We start from the raw sequence: 27,902 nt of genomic DNA, 5'->3' as shown, positions 1-27,902 counted from the left end.
ATATTTACGGGAAGTACCCCGATATCAATATTTCAATATTAGTGTATAATTACTATTATTAATAATAACAACACAATTAATACAATAATTGTGTCATTGTATTGTATCAACATATATATACACTATATAAAATTGTTGTTAATAATATTATAATATGTTATAATATTAAATATGATTCTGCTATATTATAGAATGCTATTATTATTGTTGTTATTAATCCTTTTATAAAATAGAATAATATATATTATTAACAGTAGTGACAACAATGGGCGTAACGTGCAATAAACCAATCAGAGTCTCATCTTCCATTCCCTTTAAGAGCCAGTTGTGCTCATGCTATGACAGATTTGCTATTTACACGGTGGAATCCGGCAAGTGCAAAGACAGAACGCATCTCCGAGACGAAACGGAGCTGCTCGTGTGTGAGCAAATAGATAGCCTAATTCTGAAACATGCGATGACTCTCCATTATGACATGTAGGCATATATATTTTTACATATATATATTTAGCCTACAAAAAACATTTTATGCACTGCAATGCTTTAATTTTTTATTTGCCATGTTTGTGCGATGCTGTGCGTCCCTGTGTTTAAGCAGCGTGTACGCTCTTTAAATGACAAAGAAGAAACATTGCGCCAGACTTTAGACCAGGTTTGAGTTGGTTTATGGTGCAGTCTATTTTCAGCTCCTTAAAATATCATTGCACCAGCAATGCGCCTGAACACACCTCTTTTTTAGACCAGCACGCCCATGGACACAAAAATGTGTGCAAATGCACTTGCTAATTAAACGTCGTGGCACTGGACGGGAAAATGCAAACGTTGCCGGACTGAAACTAGCAAACACACTTGAGCTGCGCCTTGTGTCGCATTGCACCGGGTGTATTATAGGGCCCTAAATATTACTGTCGTAAATTATAATTAATATATATCTATATGTGTTTGTGTGTGTGTGTGTGTGTGTGATAAGGTACACACTCACATGTCATAGTTCTGGTCCTCGGTCTCCTGCTGGACACTGAGCTCTTCGAGCATGGCATCGATGTCAAGCTGATTTGTCTCCAGTTGCCGTAACAGAGTCTCCCTCTGCACACACAAACACCACATCAAACATACTGTCAACTCACATCAACACTGACCTCAATTTTACTCAAGCAAGCACTTCCTTGCCTTATTATTATTAAATAAGGAGGAGGAATGGAAATTAATGGGTAGAGAAATATGCAAACCTTCAAGCTGTCAGCTCAACTTGTTCTGAAATACCCAGACTAACCAATAACCAGGGGTGCACAAAAGTGGTGCACAGGTGCGTATACACAACCAAAATCAAAAATACCTTGGGTAAATATGTCCAGGCCTCTCATTTGCGACAGCTGTTAATGCACAATCAGTGTTTTAGATCAGCTAGCTGTAATACTGTAGATGATTTCCATTCGAACCGAACGCATACATTTAGACTACTTGCATACAAAGCAAATGCAAACCTGTGACATTTCTTTACCCGACGGCCACCCGCTAAAATAAAAGCTTGCTGATTTTAGGTTTGAACATTTTAAATAAACATTAAAAAAGTAAAGGAAAAGAAAACAGAAAATTTTAATATTAGCATTGTATTTTTAAACGTACAGTAAAAAATTTTTTCATTCAATACTCATATAGTTTATTTAATACTCGATACTTTAATACTCACTTTTATTTTAAAATATAATCATATTATCAAAGTTTATTATTATTATTACATTAAAAAAATGCAATAATACTATTTATTCTAGTTATATTTAATGGGACACATCAAACCAAATCTCCAGGTGATCTCTCGCTGCCAATAACTGTTCTTAATCAGACAGAATTGATACTTGGGGTTAGAAGTTTCTCAAAGTCATGGAGGTTAGAAGTGGCCTTTAAACTTTGAGAGAAAAAGATAGCAAGGAGAGGAAAACAGATCTCGGCACAGCACTGAAAATTTCATGAGACTGACATGCTGTGCTCGGCGGACTGATTCTGAGCTGCGGGATTTACATCACGTTTACTGCTGCAAGGTCTGAAGATCTTAGTCAGGCTGTTCTACCGACAACACCATTGACAAATATTAAACACTCCTGTATAAGAGGAGAAGATCTAAATGACAAAAGAGTCATAAACAGACTTATTAAATATCCAAAACAGAACCAGAACCCCACGACACCATCCTGATATGGTATCTGATACTTTTAAAAGCTATAGAGGTTCATTTGTATCAATAAAATACATTAAACTGAAATCAGTCTTTTAACCTCAGGAAGAGCCTGAGACGCTGACACACAAGACACAGCAGTCGCCATTGATCCCCGGGCTAATTTAACCTACCTTATTAATTAATGACATTCAGTCGGTCTCTCGAGATGCATAACGAGAATACAAATAAAGGAGAGGACTTTAACTCTACTGCTAAAGCAGGGCTGCTCAAATCTGCTCCTGGGGGTCCACAGCTGCCTACTGAGTGCCCTCGAGAAGATTAATAAGTGCTGTTATTGTTAACGAAAACTAAAACTAAATCTAAAATGAGTAAACATCACTTTATGTAACTGAAATTAAGCTGAAATAAATTAAATATAAAAATTAGACGAAAACAGTTGTACTTAAATGAAATAAAATAAGTTGAAGTACTAAGCCTAAATATATATATATATATATATATATATATATAAAATACTTAAATACTATAAAATACTATAAAATACTAAAATGTTACAATAAAAAATATTAATTATAATAAAAAACGACAATATGAATATCAAAGCTAATTCAAAATATTAGTAAATACAATATAATATTAAAATACTACAAAAAATATCACTGGTTTAATTAAAATCCTTTAATTATTATTATTATTTTTAAAAAGCATAGAGATTTAACTTTTTAAATCTAAACTGATTTCACTCAACATATTCAAAATATTTTATTTTATGGAATTTTATTTTCATTACAGACTACAGATTTCATTCATTGCTGTGACTTTTCCAGGTCAGGAAATCACAATTTAAAATAGTCTGATATTTCTAGATTTTCAATGAACATAGGAGCTACTGTGATTTCAGAAATTGTAGTTATGATGTGAATTCAAGGGATTTTACTCAGTATTAACAAAATTATAATAATAATAATAATGCATCAGGAAATTTCATATTACTGTAATTTCCACTTCCTGACACAGACAGAAACATTACAGCACTATTGCAAAAAATAAATAAATAAAAATAAAACCAAAAGCAAACCATTTATCCCTAAACCATGCATGGATATCTGTCTCTCTCTATATATTTTTTGCAATAGAGCCTTGTCCAGACATCTTTAGAAAGCTATTTTCAATGCTCTATAATTTGGGTGACACTCATTCTATTTCTTTGAAAAAAATATATATATATATTTCTGTGAATTGGAACGCAGCCCTGAAATCTACACTACATGTGTTAGAGCAGGACAGCAGATCTCAAGGAGAAGCATAAAGAGCCCCTGTCATGATCCAAAAACTGTCTGAATGAAATCAAATCCCCATGTAAGGTCTGTGAGGATTCCACTTGAGATGATCCTAAAACTAGACAAACACTGACCCGAGAGCAATTGTTCATCTCAGACTTTGAGAGCTTCCTCTGACCTGCAGCTGCAGGAATGGGATGTTGAAGAAGCGATGGAGGTATTTGAGACCAAAGCCGTTTTTCATGGAGGACTCGGCATAGTGGATGTAGGAGGAGCCCGGCGGTCTAAAATGAAAAAGGATTATGGGATTAGGGAAAAGTTGGCTGATACGTGACAGACATACATTATTCATAAGAGCTTTGCATGGAATATTTGGAGACATTTTAACTTAAAAAAAAAAAAAGATTATCAGTAACAGTTTTTTTTATGTAGGTTATTCTAGAGAAATTAAAACTGGAACCACACAATTTGGAGAGAATTCTAAAAAACAAAAATTACAAATAAAATATGGATTCCATAGAGCTATGGAAACTTAATTTTTTGTGAAACATTTAATAAAATGTTAACTTGTACACGTTTCAGGATTTCAATTACCATATTTTTCGGACTAGAAGTCGCACCTGAGTATAAGTTGCATCAGTCCAGAAATACGTCATGAGGAAAAAAACATATATAAGAAGTAAGAACCAAGAGAAAACATTACCGTCTACGCCGCGAGAGGGCGCTCTATGTTTTCAGTGTAGACTACAGGAGAACTGAGCAGCATAGAGCGCCCTCTGGCGGCTGGAGACGATAATGTTTTCTCTTGGTTCTTTTCCCTTGGTTCATGTCAAATTAATGTTGAAAAATAAGTCCCACCTGACTATAAGTCGCAGGACCAGCCAAACTATGAAAAAAAGTGTGACTTATAGTCCAGAAAATACGGTAATTAGAAATACTTTTTGATTACTAGCATTTAACCGCTCCAACAGAATCCAGAAAAATTGAAAAATGGAACTTAGGAAAAAATAAAAAATAATAAATTGAACAAATAATGTCAAATATTTTAAAGGGCCCAACACGTCCCATGTTTTGAGGGTTAATCTTGAACTCTCCACCTGTTCAGACTGTTGATGAAGTCTCTGATGTCGTCGGGTAAGATGACCCTGTGCTCGCCCATATCCCGCTGGTTACCCAGCACACACACTGGGACGTGTGTTGGCACTTTTGGCAACTCCCTCAGGATGTAGTTAAACGTCCTACAGTAAAAATTAAAATTAAAAAGCAAAGCAGTAAATGTGTTGTTCTGCCTTTATCTGGTAAATGATTCAAACAAGAAAAATCAAGAAGTGTAGACCAAGAGCACACCCAATTCATTTAGCGAACTGAACCCCAATTTTTGGTACATTTAGTATTATGAAATGGTTTCTTTTCAATTATACATGAACAGAATTAAAATCTAATTGATAATAAAGAATTAAAAAAATAAAGAAAAATCAAATAACAAAAATTGGTATATAAGATAATATAAATAAAATATAATAATATGTAATGCAGAAGTATAGGTATGATACAAAATTATATAATATATATTTGTGTGTGTGTGTGTGTGTGTGTGTGAGAGAAAGAGAGAGAGAGAGAGAGAGAGAGAGAGAGAGACAAAGAGAGAGAGGGGGGGTTCTTTTAATAAACGAGTTGGAACAGATAGTGAATTCAATCTAGCTATCCCAATCAAATTTGCAAATGTTTTTAAGGAACCAAGTTTAAGAGACAGGAAACTGTATGTTGAGCACAAAAGCAGTAGTTAAGGCAAACACACAGCCCTATCAATAAAGCAGAGCCCAGGTTTGCAAACGAAGGTGTGCTTGGGTCAAAAAGGAAAAAAAAAGACCCACTTGCAGAATGCAAGGCAGATCCAATGAGCAGAGAGATAAACCGAGTCAGAACTTTTAAGAGACTCTGGGCTGCAGGTATTGGTTTCATTGCTTTCTTTGTTCCTCGACTCTACTGAAAACGAGACGCTCAATGACCCAATGCAACCCAACGCCCAGTTCTGGCACCTGATCCTGACCAGTGATCAGAAAGATGGACGACGGGGTGGGAAAGAGTGATGGAAGAACAGGAGAGGGAGACGGAGAAGGAGAATGAATGAGGGGATTGGAGAGAGTGAACGTGGGGAAAATCAGAAGGAAAGGCAGGTTCCTCACCACTGTTTGGTGATGTCGAACATCAGGATCACGCCGTTACAGTTCTTATAAACATCCAGGAACTCTGCGTCGAGAGCCATCTCAGTTTCCGACTGCACAGAGATCAAAACAACACCAAGATTACTAAAAATGACAACTTGTTTACAGCTGAATGAACATTAAAATCAGCTTACAGACTGAATAATGAGAAACTAGAGGTCAAATGATATTATGATATTAACAAATCATAATGCATATTTGATTCAGTCAAAACAAATTTTTTTTTTTTTTTTTAAAGAAATTAATACTTTTATTCAAGAAATACTTAAATTGTTCAAAAGTGACAGTAAAAAATATTTATAATGTTCAAATAACAAATGTTGTTCATTTGAAATTTCTATTCATCATAGACTGCTTAAAAAAAAAAATTAAGTAGCACGGTTTCTACATAAATATGAAATCAGAAATGTGTCTTGAGCAGCAAATCAGCATATTAAACTGATTTCTGAAGGACCACATGACACTTAAGAATGGAGTAATGATGCTGAAAATCCAGCTCTGATCATGGGAATAAAACACATTTTAAAATATACTCAAATAGAAAAGAGTTATTTCAAAATGTAACAATATTTCACAGTTTTTACTACATTTAATAAATAAACACAGCCTTGTTAAACATAAGAGACTTTTAAAAACATTTACAAACTTTTCAACAGTAGTGCAACTACCGTGTTTTCCGGACTATAAGTCACACTTTTTTTCATAGTTTGGCTGGTCCTGCGACTTATAGTCAGGTGCGACTAATTTATCAAAATTAATTTGACATGAACCAAGAGAAATGAATCAAGAGAAAACATTACCGTCTCCAGCCGCGAGAGGGCGCTCTATGCTGCTCCGTGCTCCTGTAGCCTACCACTGAGCAGCATAGAGCGCCCTCTCGCGGCTGGAGACGGTAATGTTTTCTGTTAGTTCTTGCTTCTAAATAAATGCGACTTATAGTCCAGTGCGACTTATATATGTTTTTTTCCTCATAATGACGTATTTTTGGACTGATGCGACTTATAGTCCGAAAAATACGGTACCTACAAATATTTATTGTTTAACAAATACCTCCTGAGGTTCATTTTCCATTTTCAGATTCTCTCCGCGTCTTTTCCCTTTCCCTGCAGTAGTTGGAGAAACATGGATATTACAATTAGGTAACTGTAAGTCTGAGATATGAGTAGAGTTATATTCATATGCTTCCCCATCCAGTACCACCAAAGCAGACAAACTATAATTTAGCTGTCCTCTTACATAATTTGCCTTGAATCTTTACACACTTTTACAAGACTGCTAGAAACCTTAACTGTTCTAAACAACTTGAAAGTTACAGCAATCCATAAGTGAAACATTGCTCTCATTAGTACTAATAGTTTTATAATATAAATTACAAATCCTATTCGAAAAAAGTTGGGACACTGTACAAATTGTGAATAAAAACTGAATGCAATGATGTGGAAGTTTCAAATTTCAATATTTTATTCAGAATAAAATATAGATGGCATATCAAATGTTTAAACTGAGAAAATGCATCATTTTAAGAGAAAAATAAGTTAATTTAAAATTTCACAGCATCAACACATCTCAAAAAAGTTGGGACAAGGCCATGTTTACCACTGTGTGTCATCCCCTCTTCTTTTTATAACAGTCTGCAAACGTCTGGGGACTGAGGAGACAAGTTGATCAAGTTTAGGAATAGGAATGTTGTCCCATTCTTGTCTAATACAGGCTTCTAGTTGCTCAACTGTCTTAGGTCATCTTTGTCACATCGTCTTTATGTTGTGTCAAATGTTTTCTATGGGTGAAAGATCTGGACTGCAGGCTGGTCATTTCAATATCCGAATCCTTCTTCTACACAGTCATGATGTTGTAATTGATGCAGTATGTGGTCTGGGATTGTCATGTTGGAAAATACAAGGTCTTCCCTGAAAGAGACGACGTCTGGATGGAGCATATGTTGTTCTAGAACTTGGATATACCTTTCAGCAGTGATGGTGCCTTTCCAGATGTGTACGGACTCATGTAACCCCATACCATCAGAGATGCAGGCTTCTGAACTGAGCGCTGATAACAACTTGGGTTGTGCTTGTCCTCTTCAGTCCGGATGACATGGTGTCCAGTTTTCCAAAAATAACTTCAAATTTTGATTCGTCTGACCACAGAACAGTTTTCCTCTTTGCTACAGTCCATCCTGTGCTTCTGGATCATGTTTAGATATGGCATGAGTCCATGCTGAGATTTCCATTACAGTAGCACTCCTGTATGTGATGCAGTGTCATCTAAGGGCCCGAAGATCACGGGCATCCAGTATGGTTTTCCAGCCTTGACCCTTACGCACAGAGATTGTTCCAGATTCTCTGAATCTTTGGACGATATTATGTACTGTAGATGATTATATCTTCTAACTCTTTGCAGTTTTTGCCAATTGACCTAATAAGTTGCAAATTGGTCCTCCAGCTGTTCCTAATATGTACAAATAACTTTTCCGGCCTCTTATTGCTACCTATCCCAACTTTTTTGGAATGTGTAGCTCTCATGAAATCCAAAATGAGCTAATATTTGGCATGACATTTCAAAATGTATCACTTTCAACATTTGATATCTTATCTATATTCTATTGAGAATAAAATATAAGATTATGAGATTTGTAAATAATTCCACTCCTTTTTTACTCACAATTTCTACAGTGTCCCAACTTTTTTGGAATCTGGTTTGTACATTTAGGTTACACATTACATTACGCATCTTTGAGAAATATGGACTGTCCTTCCACCTATTCACGGATGTACTTTCCCTTAAAATAGTGTTCAATATCTTATTTAAATATTTACATGTGTATAAATTAAAAAAGACACAAGCAGATAGCAAGTAATTAGAGCAAACCTGTATCAACAGCTGCAACTCCCTGTGCAAATACTTTCATGGTAACCACAGTTTACTCCTATAGTTACTATAGTGTTGTTACTACTATAAAAGCATCATAAACTCATACGGGTTCTCCTTCAGTGCAGTATGTCCAATCTATCTCACGACTGTTGACGTGGTGGTTAAAGATAAACTTTTAACAACACCTTGAATATGGTATTGAAATTGGTATTTTAATGAGAACTATGGCTACCATGGTAAATGTTTGCAGGTAACAACTACCAATTTGCAAAAAGTGTAAATAGAAAATGCATGTATGTTTAAGAGTATTATTGTTGTCGAGCATAATTTAAACTGAATTTTCAACTCATGCATCATTTACGAACTTTTAAAAGGGGGCTGTTTGAAAATGTTTACATTATAGAAGATGATTCTGGCAACAATTTCTAAAATTAATACAAAATGTGATCCATTATAAACAAAACATATCACATGCCCCCTATTAAAATAAATGTAGGCTACTGTGGGAAAAATGTGGTCATCTGATTTTAATGCAAGTCCACACTAGGTTCTAATAATAGCACACGCTACTGAAAGCAAGGTCTATTCTGAGCACGGTTTCATAGTAAAAGAAGAGAGATGAAGATCACAACACACACACACACACACACACACACACACACACACACACACACACACACACTGTTTAATGTTTTACTAGCACATTACTAGTTCTCACCTACACCTTCTGGAAGAGGAAGCTTTTGCCCTTTGAGTATTTGCAGACCATAAGAAAAGAAGTCAAATACATTACATCTTTTTTCCTTTACAGATAGCTGCAAACATACTGAAATTAACATTTCATTAGGTCAGCATTTTTAAGAGCAAGTCTTTCAAGAGCTTATTTCTCAGCAAATAAGAATTTAGTTTGGGGTTCACACACTGCATTGCTGCACTGGTTAACTTGTACTAACTAGCACTGGGGAAAGCCCCTTGTCACTAGTACCAGAGTGCTTCCTAAAGACTCACCTTTATCTACAACATCCCAGACTTCAACTTTCACTACATCATCTGTTGCTGCGGGGCAAAAATAAAAACAAGAACAAAATACAGTCACAAATATTGTCAACGGGTTCTGATACTTCACAAAAGATGACCTAGTATTTCTCTTTTCTGATAGGGTAGTCTATTTGTATAAATTATTTTAGATAACTGGCAAAACTTTGCCTTAATAAATCACTTGCCTTCATAAAACCAACCCAAAAATAAAAATAAAAATTCTGGGCCAGAAACAAATGATTTAAAAGACTTAAAAATATTTTTTTAATATAATAAAATTTTTGTTTAAGTGTATTAATATTATTGCACCTGTTGTATATATATATATATATATATATATATATATATATATATATATATATATATATATATAAAAAAAAATTGACCAAAATCAAAATGTTTTAATTTTTCTGAAAACTAAAGACGAAAATACATTTGATTTAATATATATATTTTTTTATTTGTAGATGAAATATATATGTTTAAAAAGTGGCTGTTAAAACTAGATTTTTTTTATCAAACATATGTTAATCAGGATTCTTAAATAGCAAAATCATAATTTTATTCTATGCTGTTTTCTGTTAATACTGTACATGAACTTTATTACATTATTGTAGCACACCTGCCATCCAATAATCGAGAAATCTTAGATTTCAAATTCTGTCAATCACAAAAAACAAGCGATAAATATATGCACTACATTAAATTTCTAATTAACCTTTTGTCTTCGTTATTTAACCTATTAACTGTAGGTTCCACTTTTTCAGCATAGGCCTGAAAATGACATTTCCAACTTAAACTGTTATACATTTTGAATGCTTTGGTCCACAGAAATAAAGTTGCTCTCTTTTTAAAGCAGACACTTGGCAGATTATTGTAGAAGTGAAACAAGTTATAAAAATCATGTAACAAAAACGTTATGGAAGTTTAAGTTTATGAAAATATAAAATATCATAATTTACATATTTATATGTTATATTATATATATATTTATAAAACATGTTTTACTCTAAAACTGCTAGAAAATCAAAATTCTGAACAAGTTATGTTTCAAATTTGAGGTTGATATATTCAGTGAGATTTAGTTTGGGTGTAGTACCAAGCTCTTCCACTAGATGACCATCAAACCCCTTTAGTAACAATTTAAGGGCGCCTTCATTTCCATAAATGGTTTGAGGGACCTGAAACATGTTTTTCCATACTTCTCTAAATCTTTATGAAGTAGACATCACAATCAGAAGTATTAAGGGTCAGTATGGCAGAATTTGATTTCAATTCAACCTCAAAAAACACACAAAAGACATGCTACGAGAACCCTGGACTGGATTTTTCTACATATTCAAAACACTTTTAGACCTTTTTGTCTCAAAAAATACAATGGATGTTATCTTTTGAACACTCTCCATGAAAGTTAAGAAAGATTTTTACAGATTTTTCCTGATTTCATCTATGCATCACTGTTTCAAAGTAAAGGTCAGAACACAGTCTCTGACTCTGATGAGTACTCTTCTTGCATATTAATTAATTACAGTTAGTCTGTAAAATATTTAAAAAATAAGTCACCAAATATCAAAACTACAGTCTTTAAGCTTTCCAGTGATATATTACTTTAGGTTCAGACTAAGATATCACAACTAAAGCATGTAATGGCAAGTCTAATCAACAGTGACAGTTAACAATATTATTAACCCAATCCTAGCATTCACACTGCTGAAATGTTTACTTATTGAGGTTATCCACATTGTGTGAATGAAACAGAAACCCACACAGTCAACACATACTATTTTGGCCAATTATTTCAGCCCTCCAAGACTATTTCGGCCTGAAACTGAAAATGGTTATTTTAGCCGCTGAAATGTGAGTGCATCACTAACCTAAATTCTAAGATGAACTTATGAGGTGCATTGAGGTACAGCGCATGAGGCACTCAGCGATACTCACTTTTGTAGTTCCAGTGAATGCTGGTGACCTGGATCTCCTGTGTGGGGATGTACTCTTGCAGAAACTTTTTCCCTTGAAGCCGGTGCCAAAGTGCACTTTTACCTGTGTTTCTGTCCCCACGGATGACTATTTTCACTGAGAGAAACCAGAAGACACAAGAACATTAATATGATTCAATTTAAATTTCAATGCATTAACAAAAGTCACTGATTGGAAATGGAAAGATCTAAACAAAAGACCAAAAGTTTCACAGTGGACTATATTTGTATTGTACTGATGCAGCACAAAGTGCCAGCTATATCTACCAAAACGTGTTTTTCACAGCTGAAATGCTTGGTATCTGCGTGTCTAAAAAAGACACCTCTACCAAGAAGAAGCAACTGGAAAAATAGGCCAGTAGGTGGGTGATCATGTATCATTCATGCATTTTTAATTAACACAGAGCCGTGGAAACAGCACGATGAGTATTCAGAGTCCGATCAATGAAGAAACACCGACTGGCTCACTGATGCAGCATCACATGTCAAAACTACTTCAACTAAACTCTGAAACAAAGCAACAAACATTCAGTTACTGTACGTCTCATTGTGCATTTGAGACACAGAATTTCATATCGATTTATATGATGTCTCAAAATTTCCAGTGAAGTAATTTTTTACCTTGCATTTCAGAATTTTTTCGAAGACAAATAAAGACAAAATAAAGCTATATTTTTTAGGGTTTTGCATTTACATTTTTTTTCATAACAATGAAATCAAATTCATATTACTGCAATGCAATAAATAAATAATATTTTCATTGCTATTTATAATGGTGATTGTCTTCGGATTTGCAATACTATAATGTTTTTTTTTCCTCTTCTAACATCAGCATAAATAAAGTTTATTAAAATGCGTTTATTAAAAACTACTAGTATATGACTAGTGTGGTATCGTATATATATGTATTTATTATTATTATAATTATTTATGATTTGTGGCTGAAATATGACTAAGGCAAGTTCTTGACAGATTTCAGGATTTTTGTTTCAATTTGTTGTTAAAGAAAATTTAACCTAGAAAAACAAGTACTGCCGAGTTCTCTTAAAGAAGTATAATACTTTAGACAAACCACACAGAAAAACTCACTGGACAAGCCTTAAAGAAAAGAATGGAGAAAATTGTTCGACAAAACTGAAATCTATTTGTGAGTGGCTCTGCTCAAAGTTAGATCAAACGTGAAGCTCTTACTGTTATACTGCACGCCCTTGGCGAAACGCCTCTGTAGACTCTGGTTCATGGACTGCAGGCCGGCAGGAATATTTCTATCCCTGAGCTGCCCTGCTTCAGAGCCCACCAGCTTCTTCAGAGCGGTGAACATCTCGATGAAAGTCCAGCAATACTAAAGACTGCTCTTCTGGGGAAACACTCACTGTGGTGACTTCAGACTTTCTTAACCTGACATTATTGATGGCAAGTGTGACGTGGTCTGAAGGTCAAGAGTGGAGTCCGTCTTCAATATATATATTGATGCAGTTAGCAGATGTTTATTTTCTGTTTCAACAGTTTACGATCCTAGATTTAGCCACTGTAACCGTTGATAACTGTCCATACCGCTCTACTGGCATCACCTGCGACAAAACAAAAGATAGAAACTTAAAACCATTTTTTTAGCTGATGAAAGTATTCATTTTCTGATCATTTATGCCACCAGTGTATATTCTTCCAAAGCAGTACAAGTTGTGTCAGGAATAGACCAAAAAGTAAGTATAAAAAAAAAAAAAAAAAACAGACCGACAGTTATTGAGTAAATAATGATTTTTCACATTTGGTTGAATAAACATGAGCCCCAAAATGTCAGAATCAGAAAAAGCATTCACCAGCAGAAACCACACTATATAAACACATTTTAGGTCTAATAACTGATAATACAATTAAACTGCAGTTTAATTTTAACTTTAAAAAGTGTTTTTGATAACTAAATGATCATTCCACACACACACACACACACACACACACACACACACACACACACACACACATATATATATATTATATACACACACAAATTAAAAGTTTTTGTTTACATAATATATGTGTGTATACTGTATATATTTATTATGTATATATATATATATATATATATATATATATATATATATATATATATATATAAATAAACACACATGCATGTACAGTATATATTTTGAAAATGTTTCCATGCATTTCTATGTATATCCATGTATGTATTTATATATATATATATATAATTGATATTATATACAAATATTTAAATGTATGAACTAATATCAGTATAAACACACACATGTATTATGTAAAAAAAAATCTTTTATTTTGCATGCGATTAATCAACTAAATTTTTTAGTACATTAGCATAAAATAAGTATATAATACATTGGCATATTATTATTATAACATTATAATAATTTGCATACTAATATTTTTTATTGTTGTTTACATAAAGTTAGTCTGTCAACCAAAGATTACAATCCAATTACGAATTAGTTAGAAAAGATCGAATAGAGGTAAATTATTGATAACTATGCACATAAGAAGCAGAACTAAAATTGCTTGATATTTTAACCTTGCATTATAACTAAGTACTGCAAGCAGAAAGAGATCTAAACTGTATACATAATTTTACATTACTGACGTCATATTTTACATTTACATCATATAATCTCGAAAGCAGAATAAACATCATCACAACCTCAGATTAAGACAGAAGCAGCAGATTCATAGATCAAATTAGTTATATAAACAAAATGCATCTATAGTTAACATAACATGCATAATAGCCAAGCACAATAAACTAAGTTACATTATAACAACATTTAATATCGTTTAACTCTAAACCTAAATAAGTAACATTCAACAGTGTTCTGCTCTAACTACACTTTATATCTCTCACCTGTCAACTGTTTGACCACAATCAGAGGATGAACCGGCTGTTAAATATTCTTTAGCAGCTCCAGTCAGCAGAGGTTTATATTCACTGAGACATTACACCTTGTAAGCTGCTAAAAACGGCTGACCTCCGACGAGAAAGAGCGAAGTCTGTCCCTGTGAAGGCGCTGCTTGACTCCTTTGTGTGTTTAGTGAGGTGAATTATTGCGCTCGTCTGCTGGGGTGAACGGCAGCCCGTTTTCTGTGCTGAAGGAAAACATTATCCTTAGCATCCCTCTCTCATCCCAGCTCATCCCTCAGAGTCCGTCAGCTTTGGAATGCCGTGAGAACAGAGGGGCGCGCGTCGCTTGTGCTGCAGCGCCTCTAGCGGTGGGATGATGAATAGCGGCGTCATGGCGCTTAACGCCTCTAGCGGTGGGATGATGAAATAATCTAAATATCAACACTAACAGTTTATATAATATAATATAATATAATATAATATAATATAATATAATATAATATAATATAATATAATATAATATTAATGCATAAAACAAAAAAATCTAAATGTGCATATAATAATTTAGGAATATTCTATAATACCATATATTATTCAATAATAAATTGTGTGTGTGTGTGTGTGTGTGTGTGTGTGTGGTATATGTGTGTGTGTGTGTGTGTGTATTTGTTTGTGTGTGTGTGCGTGTGATTATGCATATGTCCAACAGCATGTAATATAATACTTTTATATTTTAAGGCTAATATTTAGAAAACCAAATATGAATATACAAACATATGCATGTGCTATCTATCTATCTATCTATCTATCTATCTATCTATCTATCTATCTATCTATCTATCTATCTATCTATCTATCTATCTATCTATCTATCTATCTATCTATCTATCTATCTATCTATCTGTCTGTCTGTCTGTCTGTCTGTCTTCTCTCTCTCTCTCTCTCTCTCTCTCCCTCTCCCTCTCTCTCTATAGAGCACATGCATATTTTTTTTAAATAATTTGCTTATATATATATTAGAATATTATTCTATAATATTTCAGTTTTTTCCTAAATTCCTCGATATTATTTTCAGAACTATTATCATCTTTATTCATTAATTTAGCTTTACACGCGATTCTGTGCATGTACAGTAGATCTGTCAGTCAATATGAATATGACACATTTGTATGAATATGATTTACTATATGTACATTATGCACAAAAACAAAATAATACTGACAGTAATAATACATTAAAAAAAATTACTCTACGTTATGCACCAAATACAATTTTTGTGGAGGTTATCGTGATAGACAGATAGTCCTCCTGTAGAAAAAAAAAAAAAAAAAATCTCAGATTCAAAAGCCCAGCGCACGCTCACATTATGACGTAATCCAGTGAAAGAGCACGCGCTCTTCTCAACAATGTCGACCACCAAAACACAGCAGCCGCGCCGCGCGCCTCCGTCCAGCAGAACACGAGCACAACCGAGCAAATGAAAGCCAAATCTCTTCGTTGAGCGGTAAGTCACTGCGTTCGTCTCATAATGCTCTCTGTGATTCTTATTTTGTCGCATTCATGTTTATTGTCAGGATCGCCATATCCCTTTAATGCATGTAAAAGAGGCGTGGCGGTACATAACGCACGCAACAACCGTCCGAGAGATGATGCATTTGCTTAGCAACAGAGGAAAAGATGAGATGTGCATTTGTCAGCTGACTATATGATGTATATCGACGGGCAGCATGGTCGACAAAAGTGCTTTGAGATATGCATAAAGGGTTCTTGTGCGTGTTTCATGTGGACGTTTCCACCAATGCACAGTATAATATACATTGTTTGTCTGGATGTCTGTATGCAAACCACACATACAAGCAAAACTGAAACAGAAACAAAGGGATGACGGTTTCATATTATGTGGCCTGCTGTGCGTGAGTCTGTCACACTTGAAAGCTTCGTAAAAAAAAAAAAAAAAGTGTATTAGAGCATTTTTTTCACTCTGTGCAATTGCTAGCAGAGAATGTCAGTCTTATCAAATGCAATAAATTGTACAAATGCACAAATAATAATGCTATTTATTGTTCATAATGTGCTGACAAATAGCAAGAAATATGTTTTTAAAAGTATAATAAACCACACTAAATGTGTTAGGTGCAATTCTACATTTTGTATGTTAGTGTTTATTTAATTTAGTTCTTTAAAGTATATTGTTTGCTAAATAGCTAGGTAACAATAACATTCAAACCACAGTCAGATCATCAGGAGGATCTTAAAGGGATAGTTCACCCAAAGATGAAAATTATGTCATTAATGACTCACCCTCATGTCGTTCCAAACCCGTAAGACCTCAGTTCATCTTCGGAACAGAGTTTAAGATATTTTAGATTTAGTCCGAGAGCTCTCAGTCCCTCCATTGAAACTGGATTGAAATTGAAATTTGATTTTTGGCATCGAAAATACATTTTGGTCCAAAAATAGCAAAAACTATGACTTTATTCAGCACTGTCTCTTTTCCGTGTCTGTTGTGAGAGAGCGTTAAAAAAAAGCAGCTGGATATCTGGTTCGCGAACGAATCATTCGATGTAACCAGATCTTCTTGAACTAGTTACTAAATCGAATGAGTCAATCTTTTATTCGTTATCTGGCTCGCCTCGGTGTTCATCTTCAGTTCTCTCTTCACAGCAGTTCAGTCAGTGTACTGTTTGAGTGCATGAATTACTCCGGGATATTTTTTTTTTTTTAACTCTGAGGGAGTGTCGGCCACATTAAAAAAAGTTAACAGCTTAAGTAATTTGTGGATTAATGCGTATTGGAGACACGAACCGTTTCAAACAATTCAGTTTAATATGGTGAACTGGTTCAAAAAGATCCGGTTACATCAAGTGATTCCAGATATCTCTAAACTGCAGAATATGTATTCGAATAGTAAAAAAAAAAAAAATATTTCGAAGGTAAAAAAATCAATATTCGGAAAAAAAAACAAAATGTGGAAAAAAATGCCTGCGGTAGTAGAGGCTTGGTTGTCTGCTTTGCGAGTGGGTGCGCTAGTGCGCCTGAGGGTTCAGGGACAGGTCACAGGAGTCGCACTGTCTGGCACAGCATCACTGCTGAAAGGTGACACGTCTTCATGGAAGATGGCAGCAAGTGCAGAGCCCAACTCGACCGCAGCAGAGAAAGTGAGGTAAAATTGTTGACCCGCGAGATAAAGTTGTATGCAAGCTATTTAAGATACAGTTAGCATACCATTCGACCACTAGCAACATGAGGTCACATCTCAAAAATGTGCACCCAAATGAGCTTGGCATAATGTGTGGAACTCCAGCTAAACAGTCATGTCTTGACACTTAACGTTACTTTGCATTGCCCGCCACAAGCTCTTTGTCTGCAACACGACTAGAGGCCATAACGGATAAAATAATTTCGTTCATTTGTAAGGACATGAGACCGATCAGTATCACGAATGGGGCACGCTTCGGGGAGTTCTTTCAAGCAATGGATCCGAGGTTTGATTATTTATCGTTTATGTCAAGGAAAAGTTCCATGTTTACCACAGCACAGCTCGCTCGGCGCATTCAATGTCAGTTCTATATGCTGTAAAACTTCAATTAATATGAATAATATTTGTTTCAATCACTGAATGGAGCCTGCTATATTTGGGACAACAGTCGCGACCTTAAATTGCTTGCTTAAAAATTTGTTTTTTCATTTAAACCATTATGCGCAGAGAACATGAGTGTGAGAGAGCTTGAGGTCTGCAGTCTTGGCCATTAGTTGATTTCCTTGTTTTTGTGTAGGTAGTACGTTGTCATATATGTTTAAACTTAAATAGACTATCTATACAAGTAGTTATGTCTCTTTGTATTATTTTGTCCTGTTATTAACGTAATGCGCGTCACTGACAACATGCGCAAACAGATGTTCAAATAGTTCGAATATTCGTGTATTTTTTAGAGGGAATATTCGAACGTTATTTTTGAGCAATTTTGACAGCCCTAATGGACAGTAGACCGTACACACAGCTTCAGTGGAGGGACTGAGAGCTCTCGAACTAAATCTAAAATATCTTAAACTGTGTTCCGAAGATTTGGAACGACTGGGTTTGGAACGACATGAGGGTAAGTCATTAATGACATAATTTTCATTTTTGGATGAACTAACCCTTTATTTTAAAACTGAGGGTTTTGCATCACCCTGAACGAGTTTCATGATAATGTCAGTCCGACTTTGCATTATCTCACTGATTCACCAAATAAACAAATACATTCACATGAAATATTGATTTGAAATGTTGCATTATGATTGCAGAGTATGGAAGCCTGTTTCTGCCACAGGATAAAAAATATATAAAGTAAATAGCTGGCAAGAAATATCTCTCAAAAAAGTCAGGACTGTGAGGTATAAACTCAGATTTGAGAGGAGTAAACTTACAATTGTGATTAAAAAAAAAGTAAGAATTGCGAAAAGCTTTTTTATTTAAAAATACAATTTTTAATTGAGAAAAACTTAGAACTGTGATATTTGAAATTGGAATTGCAGGGGAAAATTCTGAATTCTATATATTTTTAATTTTTACTTTTTTTCTGAAGTTAGAATTTTGAGATGAAATTCACAATTATTATTCATTTTTTATTTTTTTTTGTGGCCGAAACAACCTTCCAAAGGTTATACAGTTTAAATATATTTGAGGGTTTTGCATCCTCCTTAAAAGGGTTTATTTTATAATATTGTCTGCCTAAATTTACATTATCTCACTGATTCACCAAATAAATAAATACATTGACATGACATTTTGGCCATGGAATAATTGTAATTGCAACTTTTTATTTTTCACAATTCTGAATTTATATATATTTATATCTTAAGTCAGAATTGCGAGAACTATAAGATATGAGCTCAGAATTGCAAAATATAAACTCATAATATTGAGAACTGTGTAAACTCAGAACTGTGAGCTACAAACTTGCAATTATGAGTAAAAAAGTTTTTATTGTGAGACGTGAACTGTGTAAGTGTTCCTGTAGCTCAACTGGTAGAGCATTGCGCTATCAAGCGCAAGGTTGGGGGTTTCATTCCCCGGGAACACATGATAGGTAAAAATTGATAGCCTGAATGCAGTGTAAGTCGCTTTGGATAAAAGCGTCTGCTAAATGCAGAAATTTAATTTAATTTTAATTTTAATTGAAGCTCAGATTTTAGAGGTAAAATGTCAGAATCACGATATATATATAAACTGGTATTAAAAAAATGTTTACAATTTCTTTATTCATTGGCAGAAACAAGCTTCCATAGCAGAGTGATAGAGTCTAACCCAATCTCATGAAAGTGCGTATAAATAGTATGCCAAATAAAAAAGAAAACTCGTGGTATTGATATCAAAAATGGACTTTGGCATGCATATACTACGCGATGGGTAGGTTAGGATTGTGGGGTAGATCATAGACCTGCATAACATATGCACGCTAACAAATTTTGTATCATATGCACGCCAGTGGTCATTGTTGCGTCTCAATACCACAAGTTTGCATTTTTATTTGGCGTACTATTTACTTGCATTTTCATGAGACTGGGCAGTTCATTATGATTATACAAATTAGACCACAGATTGACCAATCAGAATCAAGAATTCCAGAGAGCTGTGTAATAATCTTTATTCTTAATTGAAAGTCCCTGTTGTTATCTGTTTAATAGGAGTTTTCTGCCACTGTGGATTCTCTTTTGTTTAGATCAGGAAGGTTTAGAGGAGGACATGGCGGCTCAAGAACCCTCCCCCCCGTCCTCCATGGAGAACAATAAGCCTGGGTTCCCAAAGAAGATTCTGGCCAACAAACTTGAAGACAAACATTTATGCAACTGCTGTCAGAACATTTTGAGAAGACCGTTCCAAGCGCAGTGCGGTCATCGCTTTTGTTTTTACTGCTTCAACCGGACTGTTGGGTAATTCAGTCTGCTGATCGAAAACAGATGCCGATAAAATGCACTTCTGATGTGATGACTTTAAAACATTAAATCGAAGATCATTTAGGCAAATGACATGACATTTTATAAATCTCAAAAATACTGGAATGATGATACTTTTTGAGAACATCACAAAAAAAAAGTGAAATAGTATTACAATTTAAAATAACAATTTTCTATGTGAATATATGTTAAAATGTAATTTATACCAATGATGCGCAGCTGAATTTCCAGCATCATTCCTCCAGTCTTCAGTGTCACATGATCCTTCAGAAATCATTCTAATATACTGATATATTTGCTGCTCAAGAAACATTTCGGATTATTATCAATGTTGAAAACAGTTTTGCTGCTTAATATTTTTTGTGGAAACCTAGATGCACTTTCTTCAGGATTCTTTCAGGAATAAAAATAGAAATTATTCGAAAGAACAGCATTTATTTGAATCATCCAAAGCATCAGTTATCAATGACTTTGCTGTCACTTGTATCAATTTAATACATCATGTGTCTAATATATGTATATATCAAAATAGTACATGTGTGTCGCATTGCCATTTTAGATCTGGACCGCAGAAATGCAATGCCTGTATCAAGGAGGACATCTTCGAAGAGCCCACGTCGATCCTCATACAAGGATGCGTAAGTGCAAATGCAAATATCCAGACTTGTGAGCGTTTTTAAAGCCAAAGCTTTTATTGCAGAGCATGCACTTTCTCTGTGTTTTCTTGCAGGCATTTCCCGACAATGCTGCCAGAAGAGAAGTTGAAAATCTTCCAGCTGTGTGCTTCAACGAAGGCTGCTCCTGGAAAGGCAGTATTAAAGATTATGAGGTAACAACTACATGCGCATACTGAAAATATCTAGTGTAAATGGACAGCTTGTCATTATTCAGTTGGGCTACATGTGTCATATCACTGTTTTTTTGTAGTTGAGCCATGAGGGGAAGTGTGAGTTCATGATTCTGCCGTGTCCTTTGTGCAAAGAGCTGATTAGACTGAACGAACAGGAGCGTCATAATGAACGCGAGTGTCCTGAGAGAACGCTCAACTGCAAGTACTGCAAAGAGCCATTTCACTTCAAAAACATCAAGGTAAGTGAGTGCTCGGAGAAAAGATCGGAAGATCACAAAAAAGCTCTTTATGGCACAAAACATTGTGTTTTCACAGGCCCATGATGAGATCTGTCCCAAATATCCTATGATTTGTGAAGGATGTGCGAAGAAGAAAATCCCCAGAGAAAAGGTGTGCTGATCAGAAACATATCGCTCAGTTACACTGAGTTCAGAAAACAGAACAAGCAACAGGTATGGATTCATTGCTCTGCTCTTTTTAGTATGTTGACCACATCAAGTTCTGCAGCAAGTTCAGGACTCCATGCAGATATCATGTGGTTGGCTGCGACTTGTCAGTAAGTACAGTTTTCATGTAGTTACAAAAATAACCACAATCAGTTGAAGTCCAAAAATGGTCATGAAATACCCTTTTCTTCTTCTCCATCCCAAAACTCAGTGGACAATATAATGTACGTACAGCACAGGGTTATTACTGTTAAATGAAATGCTAAATGTTAGTTTAACTTGAAGTACTAAAACTAATAAATCAAAATGAATGATAAAAATTTTGTAGACATTCAAAAACATGGATAAAATGATAAACGCAACAAAATTACAAAATTAAAGTGAAAAGAAATAATAAAGAATGCAATATACAATGCTAAGAAAATAGCAATGACATAGCAAACAAATTACATTTATTTTACAAATGTTTAACTGAAAAAAGTAAAATAAAATGTAGATGAAAAACCAACAAAAAAAAACATAATGACTGCAAAAAAGTGATATAAAAACTACAAATCTCTAAAACGAAAATAAATAGAAATTAAAACTAAATAGATATATAAAAATATTAATATTTGATTCATATTTAATGAATATTTTAATAAAATAAATTTTATAATAATTATTAAAAAGCACGAAAAACCTAGGCAAAAATAATAAAACTGAAAATAAATGCTGATTCAAAATATTGATAAATGCTTAATTTAGTAATAATAATAATAATTCAAAAATAAATTAAAACTAACTAGAAAAAAAGAAAAACATAAAGTGAAATCACAAAAATGTCCTGTGATGAACTCAACTCACAATGCAGTTGCACGGACGCAAACGTTTACATTCACATCTGTAGAATAAATCAGATGGGACGAGTTACACAGCTGGTTTCTCTTTGAGGTGGAGAAGGAGAAGATCCATGATCACGAGCGTGCCTGTGCTCACGAACATCTCAACCTGCTGTTGCACTACATCATGGGCATGAAGGTCAGTCTGGAGGGTCTGCAGCCCCAAAGCCTGGAGCTGGCCGGTCACAAAGCACACGAGCTTCACCAGGCGCTCCGAGACCTGGAGACCAGAGTCAGTCAGCTGAGCGCCATCCCCGGCCCGACCGGACCTCCCGTGCAGGGGGTCCCCTCCTCTTCATCCTCATCCTCGTCCTCCTCTGCGCCTCCGACCACGCTGCCCACCTCCTTCACCCCTCTGCCCAGCTCGGTGGGCGCAGCGCTGGAGCTCCAGCTGCACAGCGAGAAGACCAAGGTGGCAGATCTGGGCCGTCGCTGCCAGGAGCTGGAGGTGAAGACGGGGACGTTTGAAGACGTGGTCTGCGTGCTAAACCGAGAAGTGGAGCGCTTCGCAACCACCATGGAGGCCAGCAACCGCCAACACAGACTCGATCAGGACAAAATCGAGGCCCTAAGCAACAAGGTAACCCTGTTAAGGCTGGTATTTGAAATAACAGTCCAAATTTATTTTAAATGTAAATCAATGAAACTTGTATAACACTATAGCAGATACTATCAGTTAACTTCCATAATATGTCTCAGTAAGATGATATTTAAATGCGTAGTTTAATGATCAAAGCTCTATTATTTCAAAACATATAATGCAGTGCAAATACAACGATGATCCCTTAAAAGACTGATGGCCTTATTTGATATTCACATTTTAACATGAAGTGATTATTTATTATTGTGAATCAGTAAACAATTTTGTATACTGCTACTTCTAAAAATAACAATAGTATTAACTAAATAATAACATAACTTAGAAGCTTTTTTAGATGATGGATTCAAATAGAAATGTATTTTTGTGAAGACATTTTTTTAGGCTAATATTGCATATTTTCTATATATATAAAAATCTATATGCATCTATGCATGTATGCAAATATATAAATGAAACTAAGAGGACACTTATTAATAGTAATAATAATAATAATAAAATGGAAGCTTTTAAAAATACAAATAGGGTAATATTTTGCATAATATATGATATTTTTTTTTTCGGGAAGTTTTCCCACTACAGTAAATCTCTAATTAATATGACTTTAGTAACATTATATTTATAAACTGCTTAGTTTTATAATCAAAGCTCTGTAGTTTCAAGTCATATATGCAACCCAATACAATGATGATTGAGAGATCGAAAAGGCAGATGGTCTTATATGATACTCACATTTGAACATTATTTAAAAAAAAAAAAGATATGTATATCTAATCAAGTGTTCATCTGGAATTATTACTAACAATGTAAGAGCTATTCTTATAGTATCTCACAGCAAAAAAGATAAGTGAAGCACAAGCTGAAAGTGAACATTTGTACAATTACATAAAATGCTCTTTTCTTGCTTAAAAATATAAACTATCAGTGAAACGACAGAAGGCATTTAGTAGAGGGTTTTCAGAAAGGTTCAGTTGTTGTAGATATTGTGGTTCTTAATGAATATAATACAGTAGGATTTAAAGGGTTCACATTGTGATCCATGATCACATCTTTCTTTGCCATGTGAGACTCAATTATGCTCTAAATCTAATCAAACGGCCTCACCACGTCCGTATTTGTCCATCTTGTGTCTCCTGTAGGTGCGTCAGCTGGAGCGGCAGGTGGGCGTTAAAGACCTGACTGTGGCTGAAATGGAGGGCAGATTGCGGGAGATGTCTGCCACCACGTTTGATGGCGTCTTCATCTGGCGGATATCAGATTTCACTAAAAAGAGACAAGATGCCATTGCTGGACGGGCGCCTGCCATGTTTTCACCCGGTAAAAACAACCACATTAGTCAGAATAGACACAGTTATTCTTTTTGATTTGTCAGTTATATATTTGGACCAACATGCTCTTTGGTTTTGTTCAGCATTTTACACAAGCAAGTACGGATATAAGATGTGCCTGCGGATTTACCTGAACGGGGACGGGACGGGTCGTGGGACGCATCTCTCACTGTTTTTTGTGGTGATGAGAGGAACGAGTGACGCACTGCTCAAATGGCCCTTCAATCAGAAGGTACATCACAGCTTGTCTTCAGACTAATGCTAATTGTTACCACAAAACCAGTCATAAGAGTCAATAAATAAGCTTTCTATTTATAGTTTGTTTGGATAGGACAATATTTGTCTGATATACAACTACTGAAGGTGCCAAATCTAAATATTGAGAAAATCTGTTTAAAAGTTGTCCAAATGAAGTTCTTAGCAATACATGTTACTTATTAAAAATTATGTCTTTATACATTTACGGAAGGAAATGTACAAAATATCTTCATGGAACATGATCTTTACTTAATATCCTAATGATTTTTGGCATAAAAGAAAAAACAATAATTTTGACCAATATTTTTGGCAATTGCGAGTTATAAAGTCAAAATTGTGAGTTATGAAGTCAGAATTGTGAGTTATGAAGTCAGAATTGTGAGTTATGAAGTCAGAATTGCGAGATATAAACTCGCAATTCCAAGAAAAAGGAAGAACTGTGAGATATGAAGTTGCAATTTGGAGTTTTTTTCTTGCAATTGCGAGTTTATATCTCGCAATTTTGACTTTATAACTCAGAATTTTGACTTTATAACTCGCAATTTTGACTTTATAACTCGCAATTGCGTGTTATAAAGTCAGAATTAAAAAATATGAACTAAAAGTCCGAATTGTGAGATAAAAAGTCACTATTACTTTGGACACAGGCTTCCATAAAATTCAAATAGGACAAACTTTAAGTGATTAAATAATTTGTGTGTGTGTGTGTGTGTGTGTGTGTGTATATATATATATATATATATATATATATATATATATATATATATATATATATATATATATATATATATATATATATATATAAAATTTTAAGTGAACATATTTTAAGTTATCAAATTATATATTGGATTATCTATTTTAATATTAAGAATAGTATTAACGTTCCGTGTTTTAACCAAGGCAATGCAGGTGAGGAAAATGAAATGAACCAATTATCAAACCCTAACCTATCCTAAATGCATTCAAAATGCATGCATTGCTATGTGTTTGTGAGCTGAAGTTAGTTCGTTTCTTCCAGGTGACGCTGATGCTGCTGGATCAGAGTAACAGAGAGCACATCATCGACGCGTTCCGTCCCGACATCACTTCCTCCTCGTTCCAGAGGCCTGTAAGCGATATGAACATTGCCAGCGGCTGTCCGCTCTTCTGCCCGCTGTCCAAGCTGGAGGGCAAGAACTCATACATACGCGACGACACCATCTTCATCAAAGCCATCGTGGACCTCACTGGCCTTTAGGTGGTCTACTTTCGTACGGCATGGTGACGCAGGATCTGCTTCACCACAGCAGGAGATTTGTTCCACAGCGTCTGTTTTGACACGTTTCCCTGCATGTGCTAATCCGTCACAAATGTTGCACTGATGCATAGTTCCAGAAATGGTTGGTTGAGCTCTGCAATAGGAAAAACCTGTCTTGAAACACTGGAATTGAACGTGAAGTCCGGTCCAGTTACATAGATTACAATGCAAAATCGAAAGGAATAGTTCAGCCAAAAATTGTAGATGAGTTTGTTTCTTTATTAGGACAGATTTAGAGAAATGTAGAATTGCATCACTTGCTCACCAATGGATGCTCTGCAGTGAATGGGTGCCGTCAGAATGAGAGTTCAAGCAGCTGATAAAAACATCACAATAATCTGATAAACTTCTCCAAATCTGTTGCAATGACGAAAACAAACTCATCTACATCTTGGATGCCCTAAGAGGGAGTACATTTTCAGCAAAATATTTTAGTTTGAACTATTCTTTTAAACTCTTCAGCAGAGCTGTTTTGCATTTACTGTACTAATTACTGTAGGTGGAAAACGGGATTTAATCACAGTAAAATGTGTTAATATTATCAGCAGCTCAATGCATCCTCTAATTAGACAATTTAATAAACAAACACGCTGCTTAGCATTTTTAGAAATTGCAATTTGCATGTCGAAGTGGATAAATTGTGCTCCTGTAGTGTTCTTCAAGTTTTTTTTTTTTTGTCCCACAGTGAGTATAGTGAGGGTCATGATGGTGGATTTCCTTTAATCGGTGTTTGGATACATCTGTGGAAGATAGTTTGAAGTTTAAGGGTAAAAATGGTATAAATCTTACCGTAGGTGTCTGGAACTTGAGTCTTGTGCATATGAATATTCAAGTTATTACATTGCATTTTGTATATTTATAAGAAACAAGACGAGTCTTATTACTTTTGCAAATAAGAATATTTCTACAGTTTACGAGCTTGAGTTTGTAGTGCTTGCCGGCTTCATAGAGTGCGAGTTTGTATTTTATTCCTTTTCGATTCTTCTCACTGCCAAACGAGGTACGAGGCGGTTTTTGTGTATTTTCTAGTCTAAATTGAGATGTTTACACAGGACCAAGCATTTGAAACGTTTGCTATACAATTCTCTTTTATATTTGGCATTGGGTGTGTAACAGATTTTAAACCAGTTATGACAACTATTGAAACTTCTCTGTGCATGGGGAGCCTCAATCTGCAAATGCACATGATATTTATTATCACACACAGCTTACTCATCCAGTGAGTGACGACACCACTGCTGACATACTTTAGAGATGGATAAAATAAATATTAAACATAATGATTATTATTTAATATGATACACTGCTTCTATTCTTAAAAACTGAAAGCAGATATCAATATACTGTATAAGCGATCGATATGTATCTTTATATATAACCATAAACTCTTTATACAGTTAAATGTATATACAGTTTACATCTATTTTATTATATTTAATGCATATTATTTATATAGCTGTACATGTGCAGTCATGGTGGTTTAAAACTAATTTTAACTTCTTCTTAGTAAATTGTCAGAAATGCAGATTAATTTGTACATGAGATGCCTTGCGATAACCTAAATCCGATCACTTGATAGGAGAAATAGTTCATCTTAAAGCTGAGAATCTATAAACTGCAATACTAATGAGGCGTTTATTAAAAGGGACGAAGTTAATGATTCCAGACGTTAAAAAGAGATGTTATACTGTGTTTCTGTGACATTATTTGTGCCAAATATGCATAGTGAAGTGCTGTTAGAGTTATTAGATGATGATCTGTCCTTTAATGAAAACTGATTGAATGTATGTCAAACTTAACATGTGCAATTTTATAAAAACTCAAATTTAATTTCACTTTATTATTTTTTTCTTTGTGCCAGGTGAAATT

At 34.7% G+C, this 27,902-nt stretch overlaps 2 protein-coding genes across 4 annotated transcripts in view; one reads left to right on the top strand and one right to left on the bottom strand.

The window, feature by feature from the left end:
- Positions 1-14,790, bottom strand: part of LOC127958805 (rab-like protein 6) — a 41,467-nt gene extending 26,677 nt beyond the window's left edge. Inside the window, exons 1-9 of one of the 3 annotated variants that reach the window (XM_052557789.1) lie at positions 14,439-14,790; positions 12,758-13,137; positions 11,529-11,663; positions 9,559-9,605; positions 6,732-6,788; positions 5,643-5,734; positions 4,554-4,694; positions 3,635-3,740; positions 983-1,086 (exon numbers count right to left, since the gene is read on the bottom strand). In XM_052557789.1, coding sequence (XP_052413749.1) covers positions 983-1,086; positions 3,635-3,740; positions 4,554-4,694; positions 5,643-5,734; positions 6,732-6,788; positions 9,559-9,605; positions 11,529-11,663; positions 12,758-12,887 — 812 coding nt within the window. In that variant the 5' untranslated portion in view covers positions 12,888-13,137; positions 14,439-14,790. Of the gene's footprint in view, positions 1-982; positions 1,087-3,634; positions 3,741-4,553; positions 4,695-5,642; positions 5,735-6,731; positions 6,789-9,557; positions 9,606-11,528; positions 11,664-12,757; positions 13,138-14,438 lie in introns of all 3 variants that reach the window. The other 2 variants (XM_052557790.1, XM_052557788.1) reach the window with 2 other exon arrangements.
- Positions 14,791-15,823: 1,033 nt separating this feature from the next.
- On the top strand, positions 15,824-27,868 carry LOC127957102 (TNF receptor-associated factor 2-like). The gene is made up of 11 exons (XM_052555484.1): positions 15,824-15,939; positions 20,141-20,351; positions 20,935-21,013; positions 21,106-21,204; positions 21,303-21,464; positions 21,541-21,615; positions 21,707-21,781; positions 22,605-23,132; positions 24,290-24,467; positions 24,562-24,710; positions 25,755-27,868. Exons 2-11 carry the CDS (start codon positions 20,164-20,166, stop codon positions 25,971-25,973), a joined length of 1,752 nt encoding a protein of 583 aa, XP_052411444.1. The 5' UTR covers positions 15,824-15,939; positions 20,141-20,163; the 3' UTR covers positions 25,974-27,868.
- The last annotated feature ends 34 nt before the right edge of the window (positions 27,869-27,902 follow it).

This window comes from Carassius gibelio, chromosome B5, assembly GCF_023724105.1.
Source record: "Carassius gibelio isolate Cgi1373 ecotype wild population from Czech Republic chromosome B5, carGib1.2-hapl.c, whole genome shotgun sequence".
NCBI lineage: Eukaryota > Metazoa > Chordata > Actinopteri > Cypriniformes > Cyprinidae > Carassius > Carassius gibelio.
Note: the sequence above shows the minus strand (reverse complement) of the source record. Positions and strands in the feature narration are given on the sequence as shown.